Source organism: Schistocerca serialis, chromosome 2, assembly GCF_023864345.2.
Source record: "Schistocerca serialis cubense isolate TAMUIC-IGC-003099 chromosome 2, iqSchSeri2.2, whole genome shotgun sequence".
NCBI classification, from domain to species: domain Eukaryota; kingdom Metazoa; phylum Arthropoda; class Insecta; order Orthoptera; family Acrididae; genus Schistocerca; species Schistocerca serialis.
Window position 1 is genome coordinate 508,422,828 of NC_064639.1, and position 27,721 is coordinate 508,450,548.

At 41.5% G+C, this 27,721-nt stretch overlaps 1 protein-coding gene across 1 annotated transcript in view; it reads left to right on the top strand.

Moving 5' to 3' along the window:
* LOC126456156 (putative inorganic phosphate cotransporter) overlaps positions 1-27,721 on the top strand; it is a 243,969-nt gene that overhangs the window by 204,943 nt on the left and 11,305 nt on the right. Inside the window, exon 12 of the mRNA XM_050091910.1 lies at positions 20,600-20,685. Coding sequence (XP_049947867.1) covers positions 20,600-20,685 — 86 coding nt within the window. The remainder of the gene's footprint in view (positions 1-20,599; positions 20,686-27,721) is intronic.

The window sequence follows — 27,721 nt, forward strand, 5'->3', positions numbered from 1 at the left end:
TGTGACCGTAAGCCCCAGAAAATCGGTTCGCTGACGAGCTCAACAATTATATTTATCACCAAGTTCACTGCATGAAATCCTTTCAAAAGATCTGAAAATGTATACGTACAAGATCCAACTTACACAAGAGTTGAAGCCTGCAGGTCATGGAAAGAGAAATCAGTTTCCTCAATGGGTCTTGGTTCGACAATCGAAGAACGAGAAATTAAAAAAAGAATAATTTTCTTAGATGAGGCACACTTACACCTTAGTGGGTACGTCCATAAGCAGAACAGTAGAATTTGGGGTAACGAAAATCTGCGAGTGACTGTGGAAGATGAGATGCAACCAGAACCCACGAGTGTGTGGTGTGGGCTCTGGGCAGGAAGAGTGATCGGCCCGTACACTTTTGAAAATGATGAGAACAGCGACCGTTACCGAAACGTGCTTTCTGATCTGGTTTTCCTTCTTATTGATGAAAATGACGATTTTTGGTTTCAAAAAGATGGTGCGGGATGTCGCACATCTCGTGAAACGATTGCTGTGCTGATGGGAAAGTTTCCTCAAAAAATTATCCTTTTGCGTGCAACGAGGAATGGCCTGCCAGAGCATGCAATCTTATGCCTTTTGACTTCTTATAAGTATATATAAATAATATAATAAAGTATAATAAGTATATATAAATGTAGACTCACATAAAGCCAGTTCGCTTTACTTACGGAGGATCTACAGATATCCAACACATTCAGGTACCTGTAATAGACATATCAGTAACATGCGAGCAGTATACAAACAAATCAAAGGTTAATAAAACGCCAGCAACTGTTAGCTGGAACGAAGGTAACAGCAGTGTAGATGCCACAAACACACATGCAACCACGAGATCCACACAGACACATAAATACATAAAAATACAAACTATGCAAACAAAGCCAATCTGCAGCCATTTGTGCCGGCCGCTTTGGCCGAGCGGTTCTAGGCGCTTCAGTCCGGAGCCGTGCTGCCGCTACGGTCGCAGGTTCGGATCCTGCCTAGGGCATGGGTGTGTGTGATGTCCTTAGGTTAGTTGGGTGTAAGTAGTTCTAAGTCTAGGGGATTGGTGACCTCATATGTTAAGTCCCATAGCGCTTAGAGCCATTTGAACCATTTTGCAGCCATCTGTGTTACGTATATTATCAGCAGATGCAGAGTATCCCAAACAAATAAACAGATATAGATTCTACAGGCCCACTGGTAACTAATAAGGACAACCATCAGGACGTACCACCAGACGCAGATAAACATGAACGTGACAAAACCAGTGTAATTGATTATGACGACACTAAGCAAAACCTACATATGTGTCTCTAGGCTCGAGAACGGAGATTTCAAACGGCACTGAGCTTAGTTACACGTCTCACGATTCTCCGAAATGTAAGCCTCCCAACAGACAAACGTGAACTCTGCGATCTCTTGGGAGTAACATGTACACGGAAGAGAGAGAGCTTGATCTAAGAGAAACTCCAAAATTACTTTGAAAGAGCACACAGACGCGTATACCTCAACGCCAAGGAGACTACATTTCAGTGTTTCTCTAACACGAAATCTCCGTTCTCAAGATTATACAGTTAAACTGTATGAGGAATTCATTAGTAGGCATCGCACTTGGTAGGTTTCTGGACGAAGCAGGAGCGGATATACTCTGTCTCCGGCAACAATACATGTGTGGTGAAAAAATTACAGGGCTGCCAAAACATTACACGACCGTCACAAGGGCAAAGCATGCAAAGGCTGCAATAGCAGTAACAAACACGACCTTCATGATAACATTACACATCACTGTTAGTAACACAAAGCCACAGCCAAACGGTCGCGACACTTCAGTGCACGCACAGAATTCGTACGACATCGAACCGTTTGCAGACCTAAGTAGAGAAGATGCAAAATTTTCCATAGGTCTACTAATACTCACAGACATTAACGTCCGCTCTACACTCTGCTATGCTGATAGAACAAATACTAGAGAACATGTAATAGTTGACATCATAAATGAGTGCAACCTCTTTGTATTACGAGGCAAGTACAAGCACCAACACATTGTAGCAACGCTGGAGGAGTCAGTAATGTATGACTATCAAACAAAAACTCGCTATTACACTAAACAAAATGGGAAGTACTGGACGAAGCAACATACAGACACGGCCGGCCGGAGTGGCCGAGCGGTTAAAGGCGCTACAGTCTGGAACCGCACGACCGCTACGGTCGCAGGTTCGAATCCTGCCTCGGGTATGGATGTGTGTGATGTCCTTAGGTTCGTTAGGTTTAAGTAGTTCTAAGTTCTAGGGGACTTATGACCACAGCAGTTGAGTCCCATAGTGCTCAGAGCCATTTGAACCATACAGACACGTACATGGACACACACACCACGACCTCACAACATCAGGGATTACGTCTAGGTAGGGAAAATTGGCAGAAAATCAGAGTCACAGAGAAGATTTTCCACTACACGATATCCGAGGTAGCACAGACTACAACACCCATGTTCAAATAGACTTACCAAAAAATAAAAAATAAAGAGAGAGCGCGCAGTCAGGAGCCATTCCGCGAGCAAAAGCCGGACGGAACATAAACTACCATGGTCTGCAGAGTTGACAAGACTACGAAAGATTCACATGATAAAAGAAGATACTACCAAAGAGCCGATACAGCAAAAGAGCGAAAACTTGGACTTTAGCTGTACAGTGACGAGAAACAAAAATACAAAAAAGAACTAAACATAACAAGACAAAACCATTGCGACTACTTTGTTGAAACACAAATAGAGGACAACGTATGGTGGGGGGGGGCGTTTAAGTTACAGACAGAAAGAATGAAGACCCCAACATTTCTGTCAACATTAAGAAAGGCAGTCAGTTTGACGTCACAGGGCTGGAGATGCTCGGCAGAGTTTCTGCTCAGCTAGCTGCTTCCTGATGAAGAAACACACGATCAACACCACCATGCGGCCTTGAAGTGACCAGATGAGCAATGTTTACGAAAGTGTTAGTGTTACCATCCCTTTCGCCCGTGAAGTAGGACTAGCGATAGACAGACTAAAAAAAAGTAGAAAAGCGCTCAGCCCACACGAAATACTTTCGGGAACTCTTAAAAATACTGTCACACAGTTCACTCAGTTTGTGGTGGACATGCCAAACGACGCCTTACAGCAAGTAAGAGTCTCTGCTTTTTGGTAAACAGACAACGTGGTCATTGTTAAGAAGTCAGAGGACAGGGTCCCAACGATCCCAAAACATACAGGCCAGTCTGCCTCCTAAGAACATTGGCTAACGTACAAGAGCGGCTTCTTTGTAATCGACTACGATCTCACAGGCAGCTCTTTGGCCTAAGGCCACACCAGTGTTGTTTTACGGAAAAAAGATCAATAACTGAGGCAGTCAACCGCGCATTAGAAACAATACAAACGATAAACGATAAATATGCAGTTGCAACTTTAATCGACATCACACTTTTGGTGGTCTGCGTTGTTAGTTAGGTTGAGGGAGATGCAATTACCAACTGCCCTGTACGTATAACAGCTTACTAAATTATTGCCACCAGAAATTAGTCAAGAAAATACCGAAAGGACGCACGAAAGGCTCAACCTGTGGACCAGCATTTTGAGACATTGCTGTCGAGCCAGTCTTAAACAGCTTGGATGCGGATGACGGAATGAACGGGGTAGTCGCTTATTCAGAAGATTTATTAGTTGTTATATCAGAAAACTCACCAATACACCTAGAAAACAAAACTACATAACTTCTCATAAGTAATTGGTGTAGCAACAAACTCAGAATAGCTGCATACAAAACAATATATCTATTACTCAAAGGAGCACTGAAACGGAACACAATTATTAAACTGGATAGCGTTAAAATAAAAATGAAACAAATAACACGATATTTAGGAATACATAATAACGAACGACTTACTTTCAATGTGCATATCAGACAGAGTTGACGAAGTGGCGAAACTAACGCACCAGCTTGCAAGGCTAAAGTCACACAATACAGACTACGTTTGAGGACGCTACGAACGTATCACACAGCTCTCTATGAAGGCATAGTATGCTTTGCAGAAAGTGCGTAGGCGTACTGTGTGTGTCTTGTGACCTAAAGAAACAAAGAGAGCAGGGGCCAGATGACCATACTACTGAGAATGTAGGGTGCTTTTGGCACCACATCAATAAAAGCCTTTGGTGGTTCTGGGGACTTGCCTCATTGACGTCGCTATCCGCCACATAGAAGCGGCTTACTGGCTGAAGAGGGGTGGCACGACAATGTTCGAGAAATAACGGGGGGAAATATCACATGTATGTGTCAATTAAACAGTTAGCGCCTTAACATATGGCAAAGGGACTGGGGAACGACCGACAAAGACCGTCGCATTTTCTCCTTCTCCAGTGCACGGGAACGGCTGAAGCTGAAGCATCCGGATCCAAGCTGCTGCATGGTCCACTGTTTGATCGGCCGCGGCCCGTACGCAGCACATTTCAACCGCATAGGCCTTAGGCAGAGCGCTACATGCACATGTGAGACATGGGTCTCCTGAACGCGCGGCGTTACACTGCAACACACTTACAAAAGTACGACCTGAGACAGAATATAGTGACATCAAAGACATAGACAAACGGTGTGCTCTAGGCAGTATCTCTGATATGATTTCAAGAACACTGCATGACGTCTTCAGACCGGTAATCCATACGGCAGATCCGAAACAGTCAGACGACGACAGGATCGAGACACTGTCATAGAAACTGATGTAGATGCAGATGCAGATACAGAAAATGACAAACACAACAACGACGACAACATTTGATACATACTCATAACACAAGGAGTTGAGTTGGATTGGATTGATTTGGGGGAGGAGACAAAACTGCGAGGTCATCGGTCTCATCGGATTCGGGTAGGATGGCGAAGGAAGTCGGCCGTGCCCTGTCAAAGGAACCCTTCTGGCATTTGCCTGAAGCAATTTAGGGAAATCACGGGAAACCTAAGTGAGGATAGCCGGACGCGGGATTGAACCGTCGGCAGTCATGGGCTGTGCGGCTGGTCCCGGCGGAGGTTCGAGTCCTCCCTCGGGCATGGGTGTGTGTGTTTGTCCTTAGGATAATTTAGCTTAAGTAGTGTGTAAGCTTAGGGACTGATGACATTAGCAGTTAAGTCCCATAAGATTTCACACACATTTGAACATTTTTTTTTAACCGTCGCCCTTCCGAATGCGAGTCCAGTGTGCTAACCACTGCGCCACACACAAGCAGTACGACACCTAAAGTAGATAAATAAGGTAATTATAAGCAAAGCAGACATAGCATGCGACTGGTTCGTGTATCTAAGCTTCTCTTGAAAAAGAATCTAAAGGAAAATGACTAATATAGGAATAGACACACTCATTACTTCTAAGGAATACGCCGTACGGGGATGTGAGGCTCGAAGTTTAAGTTCCGAGGCTTCCCTCACGCCTGTGGCACTAGTCAGGGGAAACACCATCATGCGCACAATCATACAACATAAAATCACGTGTACAAACATATAGAATTACGTGTAGATATACTATTACAAATAGTACAATGGGCATGCCCTACAGCAACAATTAAAAGATGTAATAAGTAGTAATACTTCTTAGATAGCTGAAACAAATACAGTCATGCATAGCAAAATAAGACATAATTTTGTATTCTTCATCACAATAAAGGATGACAGCCAAAAATAGTTGCAGGATAGAATTTTTTTTATTAAAATTCTTGACCAAGGTTTCGGTACATATAAATATACCTTCATCAGAAGTAAAACTTCCTGAACAGAAAGACACATTCATTAGAAAAGCCATATCAACGAAAGTGAGAAACAGAAGCTTAAATAATGGTGAAATTGCTAAAGTAATACAGGCACAAAATCTTTAGTACTTACTAAAATTACATCATGCACTGGAGAATAATAAAACAATTATGCCAAAAGGCGTCGTCAATAATTAAAATATCATCTCCATTTGTACAACATGTGTAATGGGCAAAGGATGAAAGCGAACAGTTTAACACCGTTACTTCGCCTATGAACTATTGAGACACGAGTGTGAAGGCACTAAGGCAGATTGTTTCGCCGAGAGAGGGCACTTGCATGTGCCAGACTCGCGCATATTACATTCCATAAATACATATATAAGCGCATCAAAAATTATTAAAGGTTGTGTTAATTCAAACTTTGTCTTAATAAATAAAACGTATCACGCCAATTAAAGACATTTATGTAAAATAGAAAATTAGAACCAAATTTACCTGTGTCCTAGTGTCAAACGGATAAAGCTTGCGCTTGGAACATCTAACGAGAGAGGGCACTAGTGTAATGCGCGAGAGTCTCGCGTAACGTAGGCAGTGAAATACATACTAGCCAAACAACCAAAATGTTATAATAAAACGAAACCATCTGTCATTATGAATAAAACATAGTAGTCATTTAACCACACATACACATTGAAATTTATAACTAACAAACATCACAATATGTAGAATCCCAACAAGACAGGAAAAGCGCATTTCACCGGCTTCAACAAGCAAGAAAATAACTCCTAGTCAGCCAGACTATATTACATTAAGGCAATGAGGGGTTTGAAACAGTCTAAAAAATTTTTGTTTCGAAGCTGCACCTGTTCATTAAGAACAAAACCATCTTTTAGAGACAGATGCTTGAAATTCTCTAATTCTTCGAGCAAGTCTAGTTTGTAACCTTTATTAGCTTCATGAAGCAGCTCTACGTCGTCCAGTTCACTTGGCGTGTGCTGTAAGAGCCATAGATGTTCAGCAAAGGTGGAATTATATACGTTTTCCCCATTTTTACCTAACCTGTGTTCTTTATACCTAACTTTAATGGGTCTACCTGTCTGCCCTATGTAATAGTTTGGGCAGTCGTTACAAGTAATTTTGTATACACCGGACTTAGTGCTGAGTTCTTCTCGTGTTCCAATGTTATGAATTACTCTACGTTTGACGCTATTATTTACGGAAAAAGCAACTCTATAACCGTATTGTTTCTGTAAAAGTCTTTATCTTATATGAAACGTTCCCTAAAAATGGAATAGAAATAAAGTTATTACTCTCATAGTTTTTTGCCCTGTTATCTCCTAAAGTAGAAAATTTTACAGTTATTTTTTTCTCAGCAATTTGGTCAATTAATTCTTCATCAGATGCGACAGGTTCGACGTTTCTGCGGAGGTCCTTCCACCAGGAATAGCAACAACATGAAACAGAATTTATATGTTACATTTTGCTTTAACTTTAAAAGAAAATTTGCAGATAATCTCTTTCCTATCTTTCTATTATGTTCTTCTTAACTACCAACATTTATTATTTTAACACTCCGTTTCCTGTAACTAATTTAGTTTCCTTTGTAACTCATTGCTATTACCCTTCTTTTATTGCAGAATATATATATATATATATATATATATATATATATATATATATATATATATATACACTTACTTACTTATCGCGAATGGACCCAGAAGGATCACGCAAAGCTTTCTGACGTCGTTTCTTCCATACTTCTTTCATTCGTTCTCCATGTTTTCTTTTTCTTTCTTCTGTCCATTTTGTTCCTGGTCTCTTTAGTGCTTCCTTCTCCGACAATACAATCCACTTTTCCACCTTATTTCTAAAAGTTTTTCTATCTTTGCCATCTTTAAGTTCAATATTTGCTTTTTGTAAATCTAATTTTACTTGGCTAATCCATGGTGTTGTTGATTTGACTTTTTCTATGTAAGTGAGAATTCTGTTGGTGAGTCGTGTGGGGGGAAGTCTAGTGACATGTCCATAAAATTTTAATCTTCGCCTTCTTATGTCTGCTGCCAGGTTTGATATAGTTTCTGTGGTTCTTCTTGATTGTATCCGGTATCCTTCTTCTGTTAATTTTGGACCTAAAATCTTTCTCATAATTTTGCGTTCTTCTTTTAGTATTTTTTCTAAATCACATTTTGTGTGGAGTGTGAGCGTTTCACTAGCATATAGTGCTGCTGGCTTAATTACTGCGCAGTAGTGTCTGATTTTTGTGTTCGAGGAGATGCATTTTTTATTGTATATTTCATGTGTCATACCATATGCTCTCTTCATTTTCTGTTGTCTGATCTTCTGTGCAACTTCCTCTCCTCCGGTTGGCTCCAAAATTTCACCTAGGTATTTAAAACGTTTTACTCTATTTATTTTTCCATATTTTGTGTTCAAACTGTGTATATGGAATTTCGTACAGAGAAATTCTGTCTTTTGAAACGAAATTTGTAAACCTACTTTATCCGCGCATTCCTTAAGGATCTCTATTTGTTTGGTGGCGATTTCTTCATCATCTGCAAGTATGGCCAAGTCGTCCGCGAATGCTAAACAAGATATCTCCACGTTGTCTTTGGTTCTACCAAGATGGATTGGTTTCCAGTGGGATTGATTTTTTAATTCTTTTTCCCAATCCTTAATGACTTTCTCCAGGACTATATTAAACAGAAGTGGAGATAGCCCGTCACCTTGACGTACTCCAGTTTTTATGAGAAAAGGTTCAGAGATTTCTCCCCTGAATTTAACTTTAGATACAGTGTCTGTCAGTGATTCTTTGATAAGCCTTAGTGTTTTGGAGTCAAGTCCAAGTTCCTCTAAAATATTTGTTCTATGCATGAGCGACCGGGGCGGAAGCCTGCTTGATAATCACCAATTTGGCGTTCCAGCTGCTCTTGTCCTCTTTTCAGCAGGCATGTTGAGAGAATTTTGTAGGTGACTTGTAAAAGTGAGATTCCCCTGTAGTTATTGACATTTGTTCTGTCTCCTTTTTTATGTAACGGGTGAATAAGGGCACATTTCCAATCCTCTGGTAATTTTTCTGTTTCCCATATTTTTGTTATTATTTTTGTGAGCTCTTGCAACGTCTTTGGTCCTAGGTTTTTTAATAGCTCTGCAACAATGCCATCTTCGCCAGATGTTCTATTATTTTTTAAGTTTTTAATGTGACATTTGATTTCTTCCTGTGTTGGTGGTAATGAATCCGGTTGAGCGTTGGCACAGATTTCTTTGGGAAACCTTAAACTAGGTTCTGGGCAATTTAGTAGGTTAGAAAAATATTGAGCCAATACTCGACAGTTTTCCTGGTTTGTTAGGGCTAATTTACCATCTGGTTTTCTGAAACATAAATTTTGAGGGATATATCCTCGTATTTTATCTGCGAACGTTCTGTAGAAGTCTCTTGTATTATAGTTTTGGAAATTTTCTTCTATAGCGTTCAGTTGTGCCTTTGTGTACTTCCTTTTTGCTTGCCTAATAGATTTTGAAACCTGTTTTCTAACCTCGTTAAATAAATGTAGACTTTCTTGTGATTTTTTACTGTTATATTCTTGAAATGCCTTTTTTCTCCTTTCCAATGCATTTTCACAGTCTGAATCCCACCAAGGGTGTTTGAATATCTTTTTCAAGGGAATAGTTTCCTTAGCTATTCGCGTGATTTTAGAATGAAATTCTTCCCATGTGTTTGCCATTTCCTTCTCCCATTCTTCTTTTACTTTAGATTCTTTAATCTTCTTGGTGTCATATTTCTGTATTTCTGTTTTCTTCTGATGACTTCTTCGTGCTGTAAACTTGATTTTAATTCTAGTTAGGTAATGGTCTGAATCAATGTTTGCTCCTCTGCGTACTTGGACGTCGTAAATTTCTTTTTGTACTGGGTATGAAATCGCCACATGATCTATTTGAAACTCGCCAATTTGTTGTATAGGAGATCTCCATGTCTTTTGTTTTCTTGGACATTTTCTTAGAGATGTTGACATTATCTTCAGGTTATTCTGCTTACATAGTTCGACGAGCCTTGTACCATTTTTATTGGTAAATTTATGTGCAGGATATTTGCCTACGGTTTTTTGGTGGATTTTCTCTCTACCAATTTGGGCATTAAAAGCGCCGAGTAGAACTTTTGTATCATCTTTTGGAATCTTGGCCATTATATTCTCCAAATTTTCCCAGAACTTTTCTGTTTCTATGGGGTTTTTCTTGTTGTCTCCGTTTGTGGGGGCATGAACATTAACCATTGTGTATGTTTTGTTGGCACATTGTAAGCGCATCGTCATTATCCTATTATTTACGGGAGTAACTCCCTTGATGGAGCTGAGCACGCTCTTGTGTATGATAAACGCCATCCCGAGATGGGGGGCTCCTCTTCCGATTCGTTTATCCATCTTGCTCTTAAAGATGCGATATTTGCCATAATCTGATGTTTCTTCATCTGTAAAACGTGTATCCTGTAAAGCTAGTATTACTATCTTTTGCTTTTCAAGTTCTGTTGTAAGGTTTAGAAGTTTTCCTGGTTGGATTAATGTATTTATGTTAAAGGTTCCAATGTATGTAGGTGTTTTAAGTGGAAGTTTGCCAGAGAGCTCCGACTTTCTCTGATGTAATCGTGTAAGTCCAGGTTCCCCAGAATCCGAATTCCTGGTTGCCATCTGTTGATGGGTGGATTGGTTACCACCTGGGGTAATGTTGTTATTACTTGCACGAGTCATACTTGCTTGTAATCAAGTTGGTCCAGTGTTTCCACTGGGTGTTTAGAACCAGGGATTGTTAGTTCCTGGCGCATTATGACCAGCCGCACATTGTGTGAACAGACGCTGACCAGGATGCCGATGGTTCCCACTTCAGACGCGTCCTGGATTTGGGTGTTGACAGTGCTTATTGTAATGGCGGCACTTACTCGCCATGACACAGCAACGTCTTCGGGTTCTGTGGTTTTTGAATGAGTGTGACCCTTGCCAAAAGTCACCCTCCCACACCCTCGTGATGCTGCCGCCTCGGTCCGGGACTGCTTATTTGGGTTTCCCCTTATTCGCAGCTGTCCACCATATCTGATGGATCGTTCGCTATCCGCCACCTGCGACCCGCCCTGTACCTGAGGCTCGGCTATATATATATATATGACGGTTGGAACTTTAATAGTGGCAGGTATTAATTTACAGCTCGTACAAAATAGATACGTGTTTCAAAGTTTTACTGACCTTCAGAGTAGTCACCATTATTGTGTATAATCCGTTGCCAGCGATGTGGAAGTCCTAGGATACTCTTAGCAGTGCCAGTTGTGTTGGTAGTTCGAGCGCCGCGGTCTATTTCCGGATGAATTTGTAGCAGTTCTGAAGCGAATGCCGTGAAGTGTTTCCTTCAGTTTAGAAATTGAGTTGAACTCACGATGGATTTAGACAGGGGGGGGGGGGGGGCTGCAGTAGGTGGTATAGCACTTAGCAGCCTCATCAGTCAAACAAATCAGTTACATCTTGCACTGTACATGCTTGAGCATTGTCCTGCAAAATGATGGTCAGGTCCTGCAAAAAGTGTCATCACTTCTGTCTCTGCTGTTCATTTTTAGAATACAACCTATGACCAGCTTAGAGACAGAAGTGATGACAATTTCTGCGGGACCTGACCATCATTTTGCAGGACAATGCTCAAGCAAAGCTGTTACTGACGTGATTGACTCATGGGGCTGCTAAGTGCTCCCTCACTTAAACCCTCGCGAGTTCAACTCGATCTCTAAACTGAAGAAAACACATCACGGCTTCAGAACTGCTACAAATTCGTCAGGCAATAGAAGGCGCCTCTCGAACTGTCGACACAACTGGCACTGCTAAGAGTGTCCTACGACTTCCACATCGCTGGCAACGGTTTTTACACAATGCTGGTGACTACTTTGAAGGTCAGTAAAGCTTTGAAACACGTATCTGTTTTGTACGAGCTGTAAATAAATATTTGCCACTATTAAAGTTCCAACCCTCGTATAATTCTCATCTGTAAAAGTTTTCAGAGAGCTTGCTGGGATGAGTGCATCCGCCCTTGCCCCGAAAACCAATCTCTGCCACCGCCAGTAGATTTCTTCATATCTGAATTATTTTAACTACTGAGCATTTACCTCTGTATCGATCTTCAGCGGCTATCTGTCCGAGGGTAGGAACAGCAACCTGCTTCATTTAGCTGATCATCTCTTTTGCATGCGCTTAGCTGACTGTCAAGAATAATTAATACAGCTATTGATGAATCACCTGCCATCGGTCTTGGCAGTCAGGTAGGGTAGTTGCCTAACACACTTCTGAAATTGTGTATATTACGCAGGCCTCTGTCTATTATCAGTAGTTCTATGTCGCTTGCACGTTGAGATTTGGAAAAATTACTGCTTGCTTTCGCCCGCTTACTGCTGTTCCGTGCCTTGTTATTTTGTCCAAGTGTGATATGTGTGTAATGCAATGCTACGTCTAACTTCAGTTTGCTGGCCATTACCTATGTCTGTTGTGATAAGCAGTGCCTTGCGTCGTTACAGACTATTATTTCTATTGACTGATTTTCTTATTTTAATTATCACCTGTAAAATTAAAATGTGAATCATTCATTAGGGAAAAATGCGACGCGTAATGACCGCGAAATGGCCCAGGCATTCGTTTCTGTAAACCTCTCTGTCTCGTCATTCCATATGTACATCACTATTCTACAATTCACATGCAAGTGCTCGGAAGAAATATGACTTTCAAACAATTTCTTGGCCGTTCCACTCCCAAAAAGCACGTAGGAAAAATGAACACTTAAATTTTGCGGCGAGACCTCTGATTTCTCTTATTTTATTAAGATGGTCACTTCTCCTTATGTAAGTCGGAGTCAAACAAATATTTTCGCATTCGCAGAAGAAAGCTACTGATTGACATTTTGCAAAAAATCACGCCGCAACGAAAAAGTCTTTGTTTTAATGACCACCACCCCATCTCTTGTGTCATATCCGTGACACTCCCTCCTCTTGCATGAGAAGTATGCCTGATACCGTATAAATTGCAATCATTTCGAATATGTATTATGTCATCGTGGACATGGATTGAAAAAAAAAAACATCGCCTTTTTTGGCCGAGGTCACTAACGCGTTTACTGTGCTGCTCGACCCAAGACAAAAATTTCTAATCCTGCTGCTGGCAGCAATTTTTATTGTCAGTATTTGGTTAGCACATACAATCAGTCCCATACAAATCACCACCATCGCCGACACCACGCCAGCAAGCAAGCACCACCAACATCAGTGAAAAACGTGTGAAGGCAGACAGCATTGAAGAGGCGTGTGACAAAACGAAAAGTAACCGTGTGACATCCCAAAGAGGTCTTAAAATGTCCCGCAATCAGCGGCCAACACCAAGCCACAATCCGTCTATTACCACCTCAGAGACCGCAACAGAAACCAGCACCAACAGCAAGCCAGCTGCATCTAATTATGATAATTTAGAACTTAACTTACTTTTAAGTAGGCTAGAGAAAAAAGAGATACTGCAGACAGCGCAGCAGATGCTACTTAGACTGTGCCATCCAAAGGGAGATTCTCTCTGTTTTCCAGTAACAGAACAAACAGACAGAATCATCCTAAAAACAGAAAATATTCCTGCATCAGCAGAGCCGCTGCTCGATCTCATGCTCCAGGTCTGCCTGCGCAGATCAGAATCTTTCGACTTGGACAAAATATATATAGATCATGTAAGAGCACACGGACGAACATATTTTGATTACTCACAGACTTGCAGTAAATGTTTTGTACACGTAAAACACCCAGAACACATAGACATAAAATGAATATCTTACAACATAATACAAAAAACAGTACGACAGTCAGCGCGGAAATCCCTAAAATAGCACAAGACCTGCAGGCAGACATGTGCTTACAAGAACCTTATAATAGAAACGGGCAACTTATATGTCTACCAAAACATGCAACCACAATAACAGGCAGCAATGACTGTAAGGCTGCAATAGTAATTCTAAATAGAACTTATAAAATAATTAAGGTAACACAGTGATGCAATCAACACTTGGTTACCATAGAGATAACTAACGGGAACGTCACATGGGTTATTGCATCCATGTACGCCCAATACAGCCATCAAATACAGCCATATGCAGACTACATCAGAGACCTAGTAATGTATGCCAGAGGCAAAAAATTAGTGATAAGTGCTGACATTAATTCCAGATCGACCCTCTGGAACTCAGAACAGATGACAGAGGACGCATAATCACCGATCTAATACAAGAAACACAATTACGTGTAATGAATACGGAAGGACCTATACCAACATATGCAGAGTTCGATGGTACGAGCAGTAATATCGACTTCATGCTAGCAAATAATGCAGTAATGGCATACGTAACAAACTGAACTGTACACAACATAACCAGTAGTGATCATAATGTCATAACATACACACTAACTCACACTCAGAACACAATGACCAAATCACACACCAGACACTTGCTGTTGCACAAAGCAGACGAACAAATTAACGGAAATTATCCAACGACACGATCTAGAAAACATCGATGGAAGTATCGATTATAGAGCACACAAGTTAACGCAGGTGATACAACATGCACAAAACAGTTCAATACCGACAGCAAAGAACACAAATCGCTCACCAGTACCATGGACCAACGAACTTACGAGACTCAAACAAGACGCAAGACGCAAACGAAAATTGTATCAAAGGGCGATAGCAGATAGGGACAGACGAATAAGACTTGAAGCATATATGCATGTGCAAGACTTATATAGACAGACCCTATACAACACGCGTATTATGCTCTGTTTGTAATACAAACAGAGCGTAATATATGGGGGGAACCATACAAAATACTGACAGAGAAGATAAAACCCCACTAGTTCTGGGAACGCTAAGGCAGGATGACGGCACGATGACTAGGGGATGGAGGAATACAGCGGAGTTACTGCTGTATAAACTGCTCCCTGACGACGTTATCGATACAGACACACAATATCATGCAACACTAAGAGAAAACCTACACACACCATACAACACTGCAACTGTCACCTGTCCTTTTGCGCAAGAAGAGGTTGCGCTAGCAATCTCAGAGCTCAAAAACAAAAAAGCACCTGGACCAGATGTTATCCACTCGGAAACACTGAAAAAACTAACGCCGCAGATCACCCCGTTCCTAACAACGTTACTGAACGATCCCTTACGGCTGGGCAGGGTACCTACAGTATGGAAAACCTCCAAAGCAGTCATTATTAAGAAATCAGCGGACAGGGATCCTTCAGATCCAAAGACTTACAGGCCAAAATGCCTAATAAACATCCTAGCAAAGATTCAGGAGAAACTACTGTGTAAGCGCCTGCTAACACACAGAGCTCTCAGGGGTATGAGCCAACACCAGTTCGGCTTCAGATCTGGCAGATCAATAGATGATACCATCAACCAGGCCCTGCACATAGTTAACACCACAAAACAGAAATACACCATAGAAATAATGATTGACATTGCCGGAGCATTTGATAATCTTTGGTGGCCAGCACTGTTTCAGAGGCTAAGACATCTGGAGGTACCGCAATCACTGTACAACAGTGTTCTAGACTACTGTAAAGACCGATTAGTCGAATGGCAGATGAACAGCCGGAAAGTAATTAAAAGAATTACCAAAGGCTGTCCTCAAGGGTCGATCTGCGGCCCCATCTTCTGGGACATAACAATCGAACCCCTCCTACAGCTTCTGGATGGGGATGACAGGTCAGACGGAATTGTTGCCTACGCAGATGACCTATTAGTTGTAGTCACTGCAAACAACAGAGCCCAGTTAGAAGAGAAAGCCAGTGGATTACTACAAACAATTACTCAGTGGTGTCACAACAACAAACTCAGGATAGCCGAAAACAAAACAACATACACTTTACTGAAAGGATCACTCCAAAGGAATCCTTCGGTTAAAACTGGGGACACAAATAACATACGAGCACGCATTACGCGCTATCTTGGGGTACACATAGAAGAAAAATTGAATTTCCACGAACACATAAGGCTAACAACAGACAAAGCAGAAAAAATACTCCACAAACTGGTGAGGCTAAATTCAAAACAGTACAGACTACCTCTACCAGTCATACGTACATACCACTATGCGCTCTTCGAATCAGTACTCAGCTTTGCAGGTAGCACGTGGGCACATAGACTGAACGTGGTCACCAACAAAGTATCCGTCAGACGAGGGCAGAGAAGTGTACTACTTAGGCTATCTGGAGCCTTCGGTACCGCCTCAGCGGATGCACTGTGTGTGGTGCTCGGAATATGCCCCATAGATATCACGATCAAATACAGAGCTGCAAGGTACTGACTGGTTAAAGGTGGGGAGACTGGATAAGGTACACACAATAACCGGTGTGCCCATAGAGACGATACGTCACCTTAAAAGTTGGCGTTTGGATACATGGCAATGTGAGTGGGATGTAAGTGATAAGGGACGTAGACTGCACGACTTCCTCCCTGACATAATGGAGCGGTTGAGAATGAGACATATCGATCCCAGCCGCGGTATGGTACATTTCTTAACCGGGCACGGACCTTATCCCACGCACTTAAACCGCGTGAGTCTGAGGCAGACACTTACATGCACATGCGGGGAAAAAGGTTCCCCAGAACACACTGTCTTTTTTTGCGGGCAATACGCGAACAATAGATATACACTACACTTAGATTACACAGGTACATCGATATATACACAGCAATAAGAGACGAAGAACAATGGGCACAATTAAACGAACTGACAAACAGTATTTCAAAAATAACACATGACGAGTACATGCGGACACGACATCACAGACATGCCTATGTGCAGCGTAACAGAAATCTTGGAAGGAGAAACAGCATTGGTCGTATTTTTTTGTTTTTTTTTGTTTTATTATCCGCAAAATCGATTTTCGGTCACTTAGTGACCATCCTCAGTGCCAGAAGTTATTTTTTTTTTCACATAACGATCAGAGGGTATAAAACAGAAAACCACAACTACACCTGCGTATGAACATAACAGTTGGAAGGAACATACCTGTAATATACTATTTAAATTGGTAGGCACTAGTGTCAACAAGCTTAGAGCGATCACATAAACTGAGGCCGCTGTTTACATGCACTTGTTCAGCAGACCTCGGTGTGACAGGACTTGGAACGCCCTCTATGTGACATGTATCACCTGAAGACTTAATATTACTGGTTTTGCGAGATATTAACACAAAATAACTTTTGTGCATTTGTGAATCATGAAGTAATTCAAATTTAAAATGTACATAAAACACATAGCAGACGAAGGGGGAAGGAAACATCTAAAATACATTGGCGTATTGTTTTTAAAAAACAAGCTTACAAAACATAAAACAGATCGATAATAAGTTGTCAGAGTGCAGGACAGGTAAAAGAGAAAAAGACAATGAAAAAGAATAATATATGAATAACATCAAATGAAGAATAACACAGGTTTTTTAAAAAACGTAATACCCACCATCTGGCGTGGGAAGTTAGAAGTATATCGTTCTCGATTTACGTAAATATTACGTTAAAACTGAGAAGTCAAATATATAAAAATAGTAATAGTACGAAAATGCCACTAAGTAACAATTCAAATGCCATTAAACAATATTCATTACAACAACAAAAAAGGTTTGAGGGTGTAGAGTAACAATTTTGTTATCATATTTAACGACGTGATAATGTAAATATCATTCGTCCCATCACTGGTTGTACGCTTCCGCATAAGCACTGGGTCAGAACCCATACGTACATTCACAGGTTGATACAACAGTAATAAAATTGCCAAGCAACCGGTTTTGAAAATTAATAAAATAATTTGATTTTACATAACTTATAGTAGCAGTGGGACCACATGAAATAAAAGCAGACTTAAGAAGTACCTATAATTCTAATTGTGTTATTGAAATAAATTTAAAATATAAGGTGCGAACAAGTAGTATACATCAAATATCGAGAAACCATCATGAGGAAGGACAGGTAATAGTGCCACTTATACCAGAAATATACATCGCACTTTAGAGAAATAAAAATAGGCTATGCACGATGTCCAGCACTTATTCAAACAGAAAAGGAATTGTTAACATACATTAAAATAATTACGTAAAAGTGAAAACCGGTTCATATCACTTTGTGTCAACGCCTAAGAGATGTCGACTGCAGTAAAATTATGTTCAGTAGGCAGTAGGCGTCCATAAGTTCTGAAAATTAAGGAACAAAAGGGAGCATACTTTTTAAAAACCGAAATTAGTAATGTTATTAGAACAAACCGAAACATGTGTGTCTATGTGTTGAGATAGTTGGAATAGCGGCCATTGTAAGTGTTCTCGTAGCAACTATGACTGGGGCGTTGTATATAAGGGATAACAAGCAATGACTACGAATTGCTAATTGTGATAATTGGGTACAAGTTGTTGACTTTTTTCATAGGAAATCGGAGAAGCATTCCCAAAAATGTGTGCTTCTCGATATCTGGAGATTTCAGATGGCAAAAGATCTCCATCTCTTCCATAAGGTCTAGAAAGCGTCCTTTTTTACCCTTGTGCAACAACTTGAATTTCGATGTCAAATCTAGAGTTGTATGACCAGTAGCTACCAGATGGGCTGCGAAATTCGACTTTTCCGCAATATCTTTCCTCTCAAGTGCAACGTGCTCACGGAACCATGTTTCTAATTTTCTTCCAGTTTGCCCTATGTAACCTGCATTACACGTGGCACACATAACCTGATTCATGCAAAGCACCTGATTCCTTAAAAGCACGCCTAGTCTGTTCGTCGTCGAGAAACCTACATTAATATTTCTCTTCTTGAATACTCTGGCAATTTTATTGCTAATGGGACCATAGAAAGGCAAAGTGATAAATTTTTTATTTCTAGTTTCGCTTGTCTCATTCTAACTTCCCACGCCAGATGGTGGGTATTATGTTTTTTAAAAAACCTGTGTTATTCTTCATTTCATGTTATTCATATATTATTCTTTTTCATTGTCTTTTTCTCTTTTACCTGTCCTGCACTCTGACAACTTATTATCGATCTGTTTTATGTTTTGTAAGTTTGTTTTTTAAAAGCAATACGCCAATGCATTTTAGATGTTTCCTTCCCCCTTCGTCTGCTATGTGTTTTACGTACATTTTAAATTTGAATTACTTCATGATTCACAAATGCACAAGAGTTATAAAACCAGTAATATTAAGTCTTCGCGTGACACATGTCACATAGAGGGCGTTCCAAGCCCTGTCACACCGAGGTCTGCTGAACAAGTGCATGTAAACAGCGGCCTCAGTTTATGTAATCGCTCTTAGCTTGTTGACACCAGTGCCTACCATTTTAAATAGTATATTACAGGTATGTTCCTACCAACTGTTATGTTCATACGCAGGTGTAGTTGTGATTTTCTGTTTTATACCTTCTCCAGTGTCTGCACATCTGGAATGGCCTCTGCGTACACGATACTCTTAGGATGGCCCCATAACCAGAAATCGCACGGGTTGAGATTCGGTGAACGAGCAGGCAATGAAACTAGGCCTCCGTCCTCCGATCCATCGACCAGGGAAGACACCATTTAGATCCAACCACACCTTAACGGCGAAGTGAGCTGGAGCACCATCATGTAGCAGCCACATAACCCTTCGAATCATCAGTGGCTCTTCTTCTAGCAGGGCGGGCAAAGTCATCCGCAAGAAACACCGGTAGTTCAGCATGTTATACGGCGTGGAAGGAAGACTGGTCCCAAAATACGGCCGCCAACTATTCCGGCTCACACGTTCCGCCTGCACCGACGCTGGTGATTGACTATCACCGTACCACGGGGGGGGGGGGGGGGGGGGGTTCTGTATGCTATCGCACAGATTGTTATGAAAGTTTGAGATACCATTTCCTATAAACATGGCCTCATCTATGAATAGGGTGGATGACACAAATCCCCGGAATCGTGATCGCCTGGTGAAGTAACCAGTGACAAAACTGCCCCCGACATGGAAAGTCTGCCGTTAATAAGCTGTAAGTGATAACGGTAGTAGCAATTGTCATGGAGAATGTTCCACACGATGGTCTGGCTTACCCTGTACTGTTGGGCCAACTGCCTGCCGCCGACACGGCGGTCTCCTGCCACAGTGTTAATCACATTTTCCTCCAAGTCTGATGTCCGAACATTTCGGTTACATCCTTCACGACTTCCTGATTCCTGAAACGACCCTGTCTCGGACAAAAGGCGAAACACTGTTGCAAACATTGAATGCTGTAGTTGTCGTCGGCCGGGATAGATCTCCTGATACAACCTTACTGCCCGCCACCCGTTGCCATTTGCCTTTCCGTAAGTAAGCACAATATTGGCAAGCTGTCGATTCGAATATGGAACCATTGTGTACAACACTGTATCACATCGACTACAAAGTGAATCAGCAAGAGAAGTGATTCAGACACAACATTACCAATTACAGTGGCAGGAAAGGGCGCTTGGGCTTTACGTATAAGGCACAGTACCACCCTCTAGGAGGAAACTGTGCATACTGCATGCTACAGCGCCTATTAGATCAGTTTCTGTAACGATGTATGATTGAATAAATGGTCGCTAGCATGGAAACCATGTATTTCCTGACATAAGTTCACTAGACCTTTTACTTCCCTATCCTCTCATCCATCTATTCCTAGAGTTTGAACACGATGGAAGAAGTCACCCTGTATACAGTTACTAAATTGTAACATTGCGCCATTGTGAATTAAGATTTTTTTCTTTAGTCTGTTCACCTTTGGCGTTGTGTTGCAGGAATCCTGCTGGCTCTCACGAACATGATATGTGTGACACCGGGTTTCATCTCGCCAATCATGGTGGGCCATCTTACGTACCAGGCTGTAAGTACAATTGCATGTAAGAACAGATTACTGTATTTATTCTGTAATTGAAATCTGCAAATTTAGGGCTTCTAGGGTATCTTTTTACATCGAACGAGAGGTCTTGCACTTCACAATGTCGACAACTCTTTGCGTGTTCCATGGATCCTAACTGCGATATCTCTCACTTTCTGCAATTCTTCTTTGTTGGCAGGATGAATGGCCAAGTAGATATAATTTAAGATGTTTCAACTTATATTAATTACATGTTAGGCACTTCATGTCATAAGATAAGCGATTAAGGATTTTCTATCGCTGAATGGTTTAGTTATTCTAGAATATTAAGGCTAAGTGATGGATAGCGTTCCATTAGTGTATGCAGTGTATAATTTATAGGGTGTTTCACAATTCCTATTATAGACTGCTAGGAATTGTAGAGGGGAGTTAGTATACGAAGTTTTGGTAAGGAGTCCTTGTTCAGAAACGTCTTGTTTGGTTATGAAATGAGCTTGAAGATCGGATCACTTTCAAATCTCCCACTTCGCGGTACGCACACAGCGGAGACAACGAGCTTTAATTTGTTTGCCCAACAGCATGACAGAGACAACGTTTCGGATACTCGTCGTCGGGTTCTCTTGTACGTCACGAAGGACGTGCTCTTGAAAGTGCGGCGCCTCCGTGGAGCACCACACTCAGCCCTCCTAGTTGCAACGTACCAGTTTCTCGTATCGTTGTTGTAGTATGATGAAAATGGTGTGTGATGCCACGATTACAACAGTGACTGACGGCGGCGCCGTCTTCTCAGTTTTTGCGCATACCGTGAAGTGGGAGATCTGAGAAAGAACCTATCCTTAAATTTATTTTATATTCAGACGGTATTTTTCTCGACGTTGATTAGTTATTAAAACTTTATCTACTAAGTATCCTCTGCAACCCCTAGAAATCTGTGATACAAATATTGAAACGCCCTTTATATACAGTGAGGTGACAAGAGTGATGGGATACCACCAAATAACGTGTCGGACTTAGTTTTGCTTAGTTTTGAACGTTTACGAGACATAATCGTGCACACCGGCAATGCTTCCACAATTATGGACGGCTTTAGAGGAAGCATGGCTCAATATTTCTGTAGGCGACTTTCAGCGACTTGTTGAGTCCATGCCACGTCGAGATGCTGCACTACCATCAGCTCTTACCAAATGAAATCGGGCCTCATCTGACCGGCCCACGGTTCTGACACCCATGATGGTTGTGAAAATTTGCTGTATCGTGTCATTAAAATGCAGCCCCAGCTGTAGACAAGACGGAAGAAATAATAGGTTGGCAGTTAGTGTAACAAACCATTGGCAAAATTCCTCTGTGGCCGGTGAAGGACGACGTACTTATTGAAGATGACATGTATAAGGGGTAGTTATACAGACGACTAAACAAATCATCCTGATCGGCATGTCACAGCTACAATATTGTCACTGCCGCCTAAAACGTATTTCCAGGTGTTACACCACTCCATCAATGAGCACAGCCATTTTGCTTTGTCCCCTGTGGCGGCGTGCTTTGGTACTGTGACGCGGGGATTTCAGTGTGTATCACGCTTGCAGACAAGTATCAACAAACGATATGTACATTAATTACATAACTTTTTTTGTCAAGCCAATGGCCTTGCCGCAGTGGTAACAACCGTTCCCGTCAGATCACTGAAGTTAAGCGCCGTTGGACTTGACTAGGATGACTCACCGTCCGGGCCTGCCGACTGCTGTTGCCAAGCGGCGTGCACTCAGCCCGAGGCCAATTGAGGAGCTGCTTGACTGAAAAGTAGTGGCACCGATCACGAAAGCGGACAACGGCCGCGAGAGTGGTATGCTGATCACACGCCCCTCCGTGTCCGCATCTGGTGACGCCTAAGTATTGAGGATGACACGGCGGCCGGTCGGTACTGTTGGGCCTTCAATATTCACTCACTCTGAAAGGCTAAAAATTATTTTTCCCCTATTTCGCTTAATCGAAGAACTGGTTCTGTTTAAAATTATACAGATGATTTTGAAAATGAGATCAATATTTATTTATTTATTTATGCATTTATTGTACCTGTCAGTATCTTGTGCTAACTGACTGAGGGCCGTTTCATCTGAGCATTGTTCGAGAGAATGCTCGCTCAGAAATTTACATTTAGTTCAGTTTCCATCATGAACAACTGTACGTAAACTTGATTTAGAGTGGATTATTTGTTAACAATATAATCTTTTGTGTCCTATTAGAACACCGTTATCATCTATTTCGCCGATGAACTCAGGCAGTGACACAAATTACATAATAACAACACGGTAAAACTTACTAAAGAATTCATGAGAACTCCAGTAACTCGAACTGCAAAAACTTGGGACACTGAACTCATAATAGAGGTGGGTGGCAGTCTTTCAGGTTGCATACTGCTTCGTTATATCTCATTTAACTGTCTTTTTTATTACTGGCCTTGTAATTGTAGTACTTAAGTTGCCGACGTGCCAAACCAGTTTTTCCAAAAGCAGATAAAAGTATGACCAGAAAACGTTCTGCCGAATGCTAATTAGCTCTCAGGTAAGGTTAACGTTTTGTTTTACAGTGTTGTAAAATAGCTGACGCTTGTACATCTATACTATCCAGTATTGAAGCAGTACGTCAAGTGGTACTTTTGGAAACACGTTTTTTCCTTAATGTCTGCCGCAGTCTTAAGTTCACCGCTCATTCAGTGTCCAGTAGCTAGGCTACCTTGCGACGGTCTGTCGCGGCCTAAGATGGTTACCACCACTTAGCCGTCAGATTGTTGGAAGACGAGTCAACGGCCATAGTTTCGGTACAGTCTTTTCGAGGACTCGGAGATCTGAATACAGAACTCTCTAATAAGGTTAACATTTCCACTGGGGCGTACCTGTTGGTCATGAATCCCGAGACTATCATGAAATAAAACTGCACATTCCTCATGCCCATCCTGTTTCATGAAAGTTTGAATTGAAGGGTATTGTGTGCAATGAAAGCGATCTCCGTAAACGTTAAATGTTGTAAACTGAGTAAAGGTGTACCTGACCTCTGTCATCGTATATATTCAAACAGAAATGTCTTAAAGTATTTTTATCTCGTTTCATCTTTTAAATAAAAACTATAACTAATTTTAAACAAAACTGTTGAACACAATCCATTACCTTCACTTAGAGTTAGTTCACACATCTTTCTGAATGTCAGCCGCCACTTCTACGAGGACCTTTCCGTAACTAATGCTTCCTTTGTGTGCGTATGTGTGTGTGTGTGTGTGTGTGTGTGTGTGTGTGTGTGTGTGTGTGTGTGTGTGCATTTTGAGTATACGAACCAGATTATATTGGTTTAGCTAATTTCTGAACCTTCCGTTAAGGGTAATGTCTTTTCGTTGCCAAGCGACAGAAAAGAGCAATGGGGGAGCGTTCAAAAGTGGCGTCTAACGTCGAAGAGCATACAAAACAGAGATGAGTCGCTAGATTATTGGATTCCTCACTGCTGAACAAACTGCGCCAACGCAAATCCATCGAAGCTTGTTAAAAGTGTGTGGAGAGAGTCGAGCAGACATGCGCAATGTAACGTGGAGGGTACTGCGTTTCAGTAGTGATGAAAGGGATGTGCACGACAGGCCACGCCAAGGGCGACACCTCTCACCGGCCATCCTTCATAATGAAGTGTCTCAACCAACTCATCCGTGACGATCGACAATTACGTCCAAGAAATTGTGTACACCACTGAATGTTGCCTGCAGTGGCTTAGACAAGGTGTTATGCAGCTTTCGTTATCGCAACGTGTGTGCAAGATGAGTCCTGCACATTCTTACCCATAACAAAAATAATTGATTCGATGAATATGAGGCTGAAAGTGACGATTTTCTAACTCCAGAGACGAGACTCGGTGTCACCAGTAGGAGACAGAATCCAAAAGACAGTCCTTTGATTTGAGATGCGAATTCTCAAAGAAAGAAGTTTGCCATCTGCAGGCAAAGTGATGTGTTCAGCCTTCCGGGACCAGAAGGATATGGTTCTTTAGGATCTCTTGGCTCCTGAACATGTGTCATTTCAGAACGCTACAAGACAACACTTACTATGTTGAATTCGAGAGTCATGACAAAGCAGAAGAGAAACTTCCACTAGCAACACGACAACGGCAGGCGCCACAACAGTTTTAAGCCCATGGAACTGACTGCCAAATTCGGCTCGAGTGCCCTGCAATATCTATCGTACAATCCTGATTTAGCACCTTCAGATTTCCGTCTCTTTGGGCCCACGAAAGATGGACTCCGAGGCCAACATATTCGATGACGTGACATCATCAAGCCTTTAAGACAGAGGGTAGCCTGAGCTGGTTCCGGTTTTTACGGGCACGGCATGCCGGCTCTTGTTCATCATTGTCAAAATTGTGTAGCGAATGGTGGTGACACTGTGGAAAAATTACAGTCTTCTATTCTATCTCTTGTCTTACGAAAGCTTTCGACTGGTGGCTCTCCACTCTAGATTCGTCCAGTCCGAAAAGGGGCACCACTAGGGCCTACAACGTTCCGCCTTGCGCGTCCTATGCCGTTGACCATAGTAGTTTCACCCGCCTGTAGGAAAGATTTCTTATTCCTGGGTCATGAGAATGCCCAAGTTTCCTCCTTATCACCCACCCTTGAAGAGGTTGTTTGCAACGGAACGAGTCTTCTTTTTGTGTGGATATTCGGTCCCTGCCACGCTGGCCGTATGTACAATATCTGTACAGACGCTGCCCCTTCTCCATCAAGGCAAGGAGACATGATGATTTTCCCTTATTCGAGTCTTGGAAAATACTAACGTTTCCTAGGCTCCCCAGTACTTACAGAGAGAAAAATGACAGTATGTAGTTGACATCTACGTTATATCGCTTTCTGTATCTGTCGTAGTTTCGATGAAAAACCCTTGTAGAACTGTTGCAGCACCAAATGAGTGAGCCAATTTCTGGTATCCTGGAGCGAATGCGACAGGTCATGATACTTTTCAAGATTATGATTCTCATTCATCATCTTCAGACAACCCTGTAATCCGAATTAGGTGTTATGAACCAAATTCACAAATTATTACGAATTAAATTACAAACGTTTTAAAGCCGAGCTTAAAAATCTAGTTACACTACCTTGTTATGTAGAATGTCCTGCAAACACTGACCGCAGCACAGATTTACATAGTTTTCTGCTGTTTCCCTTAGCACTTAAAGACAAATGTCGAGAAAAGTCCTTTGGAAAAGACAAGAGAAATTTCTTTCTCAATTTTCCCCAATCCGAACGTGTCTTACTTTCTAATAACATCTCCCCAAGGCAGAAGCAGTAACTTGACAGAGCTGATATCTTCACATACAGAATGCGTCGTTAATTTCGTAAGATTGGGTGGAAGTTTAGTAAAATAGCTGATGCTTGTACATAGACAAGATGTAAAAAAGTATTCCATATACTGAGAAGTGGCAGGAGGAACAAGACTTCTGGTCAGGTGACTACAGGGTTATAAACACAAAATCAAATAGGGGTAATGCAGGAGTAGGTTTAATAATGAATAGGAAAATAGGAATGCGGGTAAGCTACTACAAACAGCATAGTGAACGCATTATTGTGGCCAAGATAGATACGAAGCCCACACCTACTACAGTAGTACAAGTTTATATGCCAACTAGATCTGCAGATGATGAAGAAATTGAAGAAATGTATGATGAAATAAAAGAAATTATTCAGATTGTGAAGGGAGACGAAAATTTAATAGTCATGGGTGACTGGAATTCGAGTGTAGGAAAAGGGAGAAAAGGAAACATAGTAGGTGATTATGGATTGGGGGACAGAAATGAAAGAGGAAGCCGCCTGGTAGAATTTTGCACAGAGCACAACATAATCATAACTAACACTTGGTTTAAGAATCATGAAAGAAGGTTGTATACATGGAAGAACCCTGGAGATACTAAAAGGTATCAGATAGATTATATAATGGTAAGACAGAGATTTAGGAACCAGGTTTTAAATTGTAAGACATTTCCAGGGGCAGATGTGGACTCTGACCACAATCTATTGGTTATGACCTGTAAATTAAAACTGAAGAAACTGCAAAAAGGTGGGAATTTAAGGAGATGGGACCTGGATAAACTAAAAGAACCAGAGGTTGTACAGAGATTCAGGGAGAGCATAAGGGAGCAATTGACAGGAATGGGGGAAATAAATACAGTAGAAGATGAATGGGTAGCTTTGAGGGATGAAGTAGTGAAGGCAGCAGAGGATAAAGTCGGTAAAAAGACGAGGGCTAGTAGAAATCCTTGGGTAACAGAAGAAATATTGAATTTAATTGATGAAAGGAGAAAATATAAAAATGCAGTAAGTGAAACAGGCAAAAAGGAATACAAACGTCTCAAAAATGAGATCGACAGGAAGTGCAAAATGGCTAAGCAGGGATGGCTAGAGGACAAATGTAAGGTTGTAGAGGCCTATCTCTCTAGGGGTAAGATGGATACTGCCTACAGGAAAATTAAAGAGACCTTTGGAGATAAGAGAACGACTTGTATGAATATCAAGAGCTCAGATGGAAACCCAGTTCTAAGCAAAGAAGGGAAAGCAGAAAGGTGGAAGGAGTATATAGAGGGTCTATACAAGGGCGATGTACTTGAGGACAATATTATGGAAATGGAAGAGGATGTAGATGAAGATGAAATGGGAGATATGATACTGCGTGAAGAGTTTGACAGAGCACTGAAAGACCTGAGTCGAAACAAAGCCCCCGGAGTAGACAATATTCCATTGGAACTACTGACGGCCGTGGGAGAGCCAGTCCTGACAAAACTCTACCATCTGGTGAGGAAGATGTATGAGACAGGCGAAATACCCTCAGACTTCAAGAAGAATATAATAATTCCAATCCCAAAGAAAGCAGGTGTTGACAGATGTGAAAATTACCGAACTATCAGCTTAATAAGTCACAGCTGCAAAATACTAACACGAATTCTTTACAGACGAATGGAAAAACTAGTAGAAGCCAACATCGGGGAAGATCAGTTTGGATTCCGTAGAAACACTGGAACACGT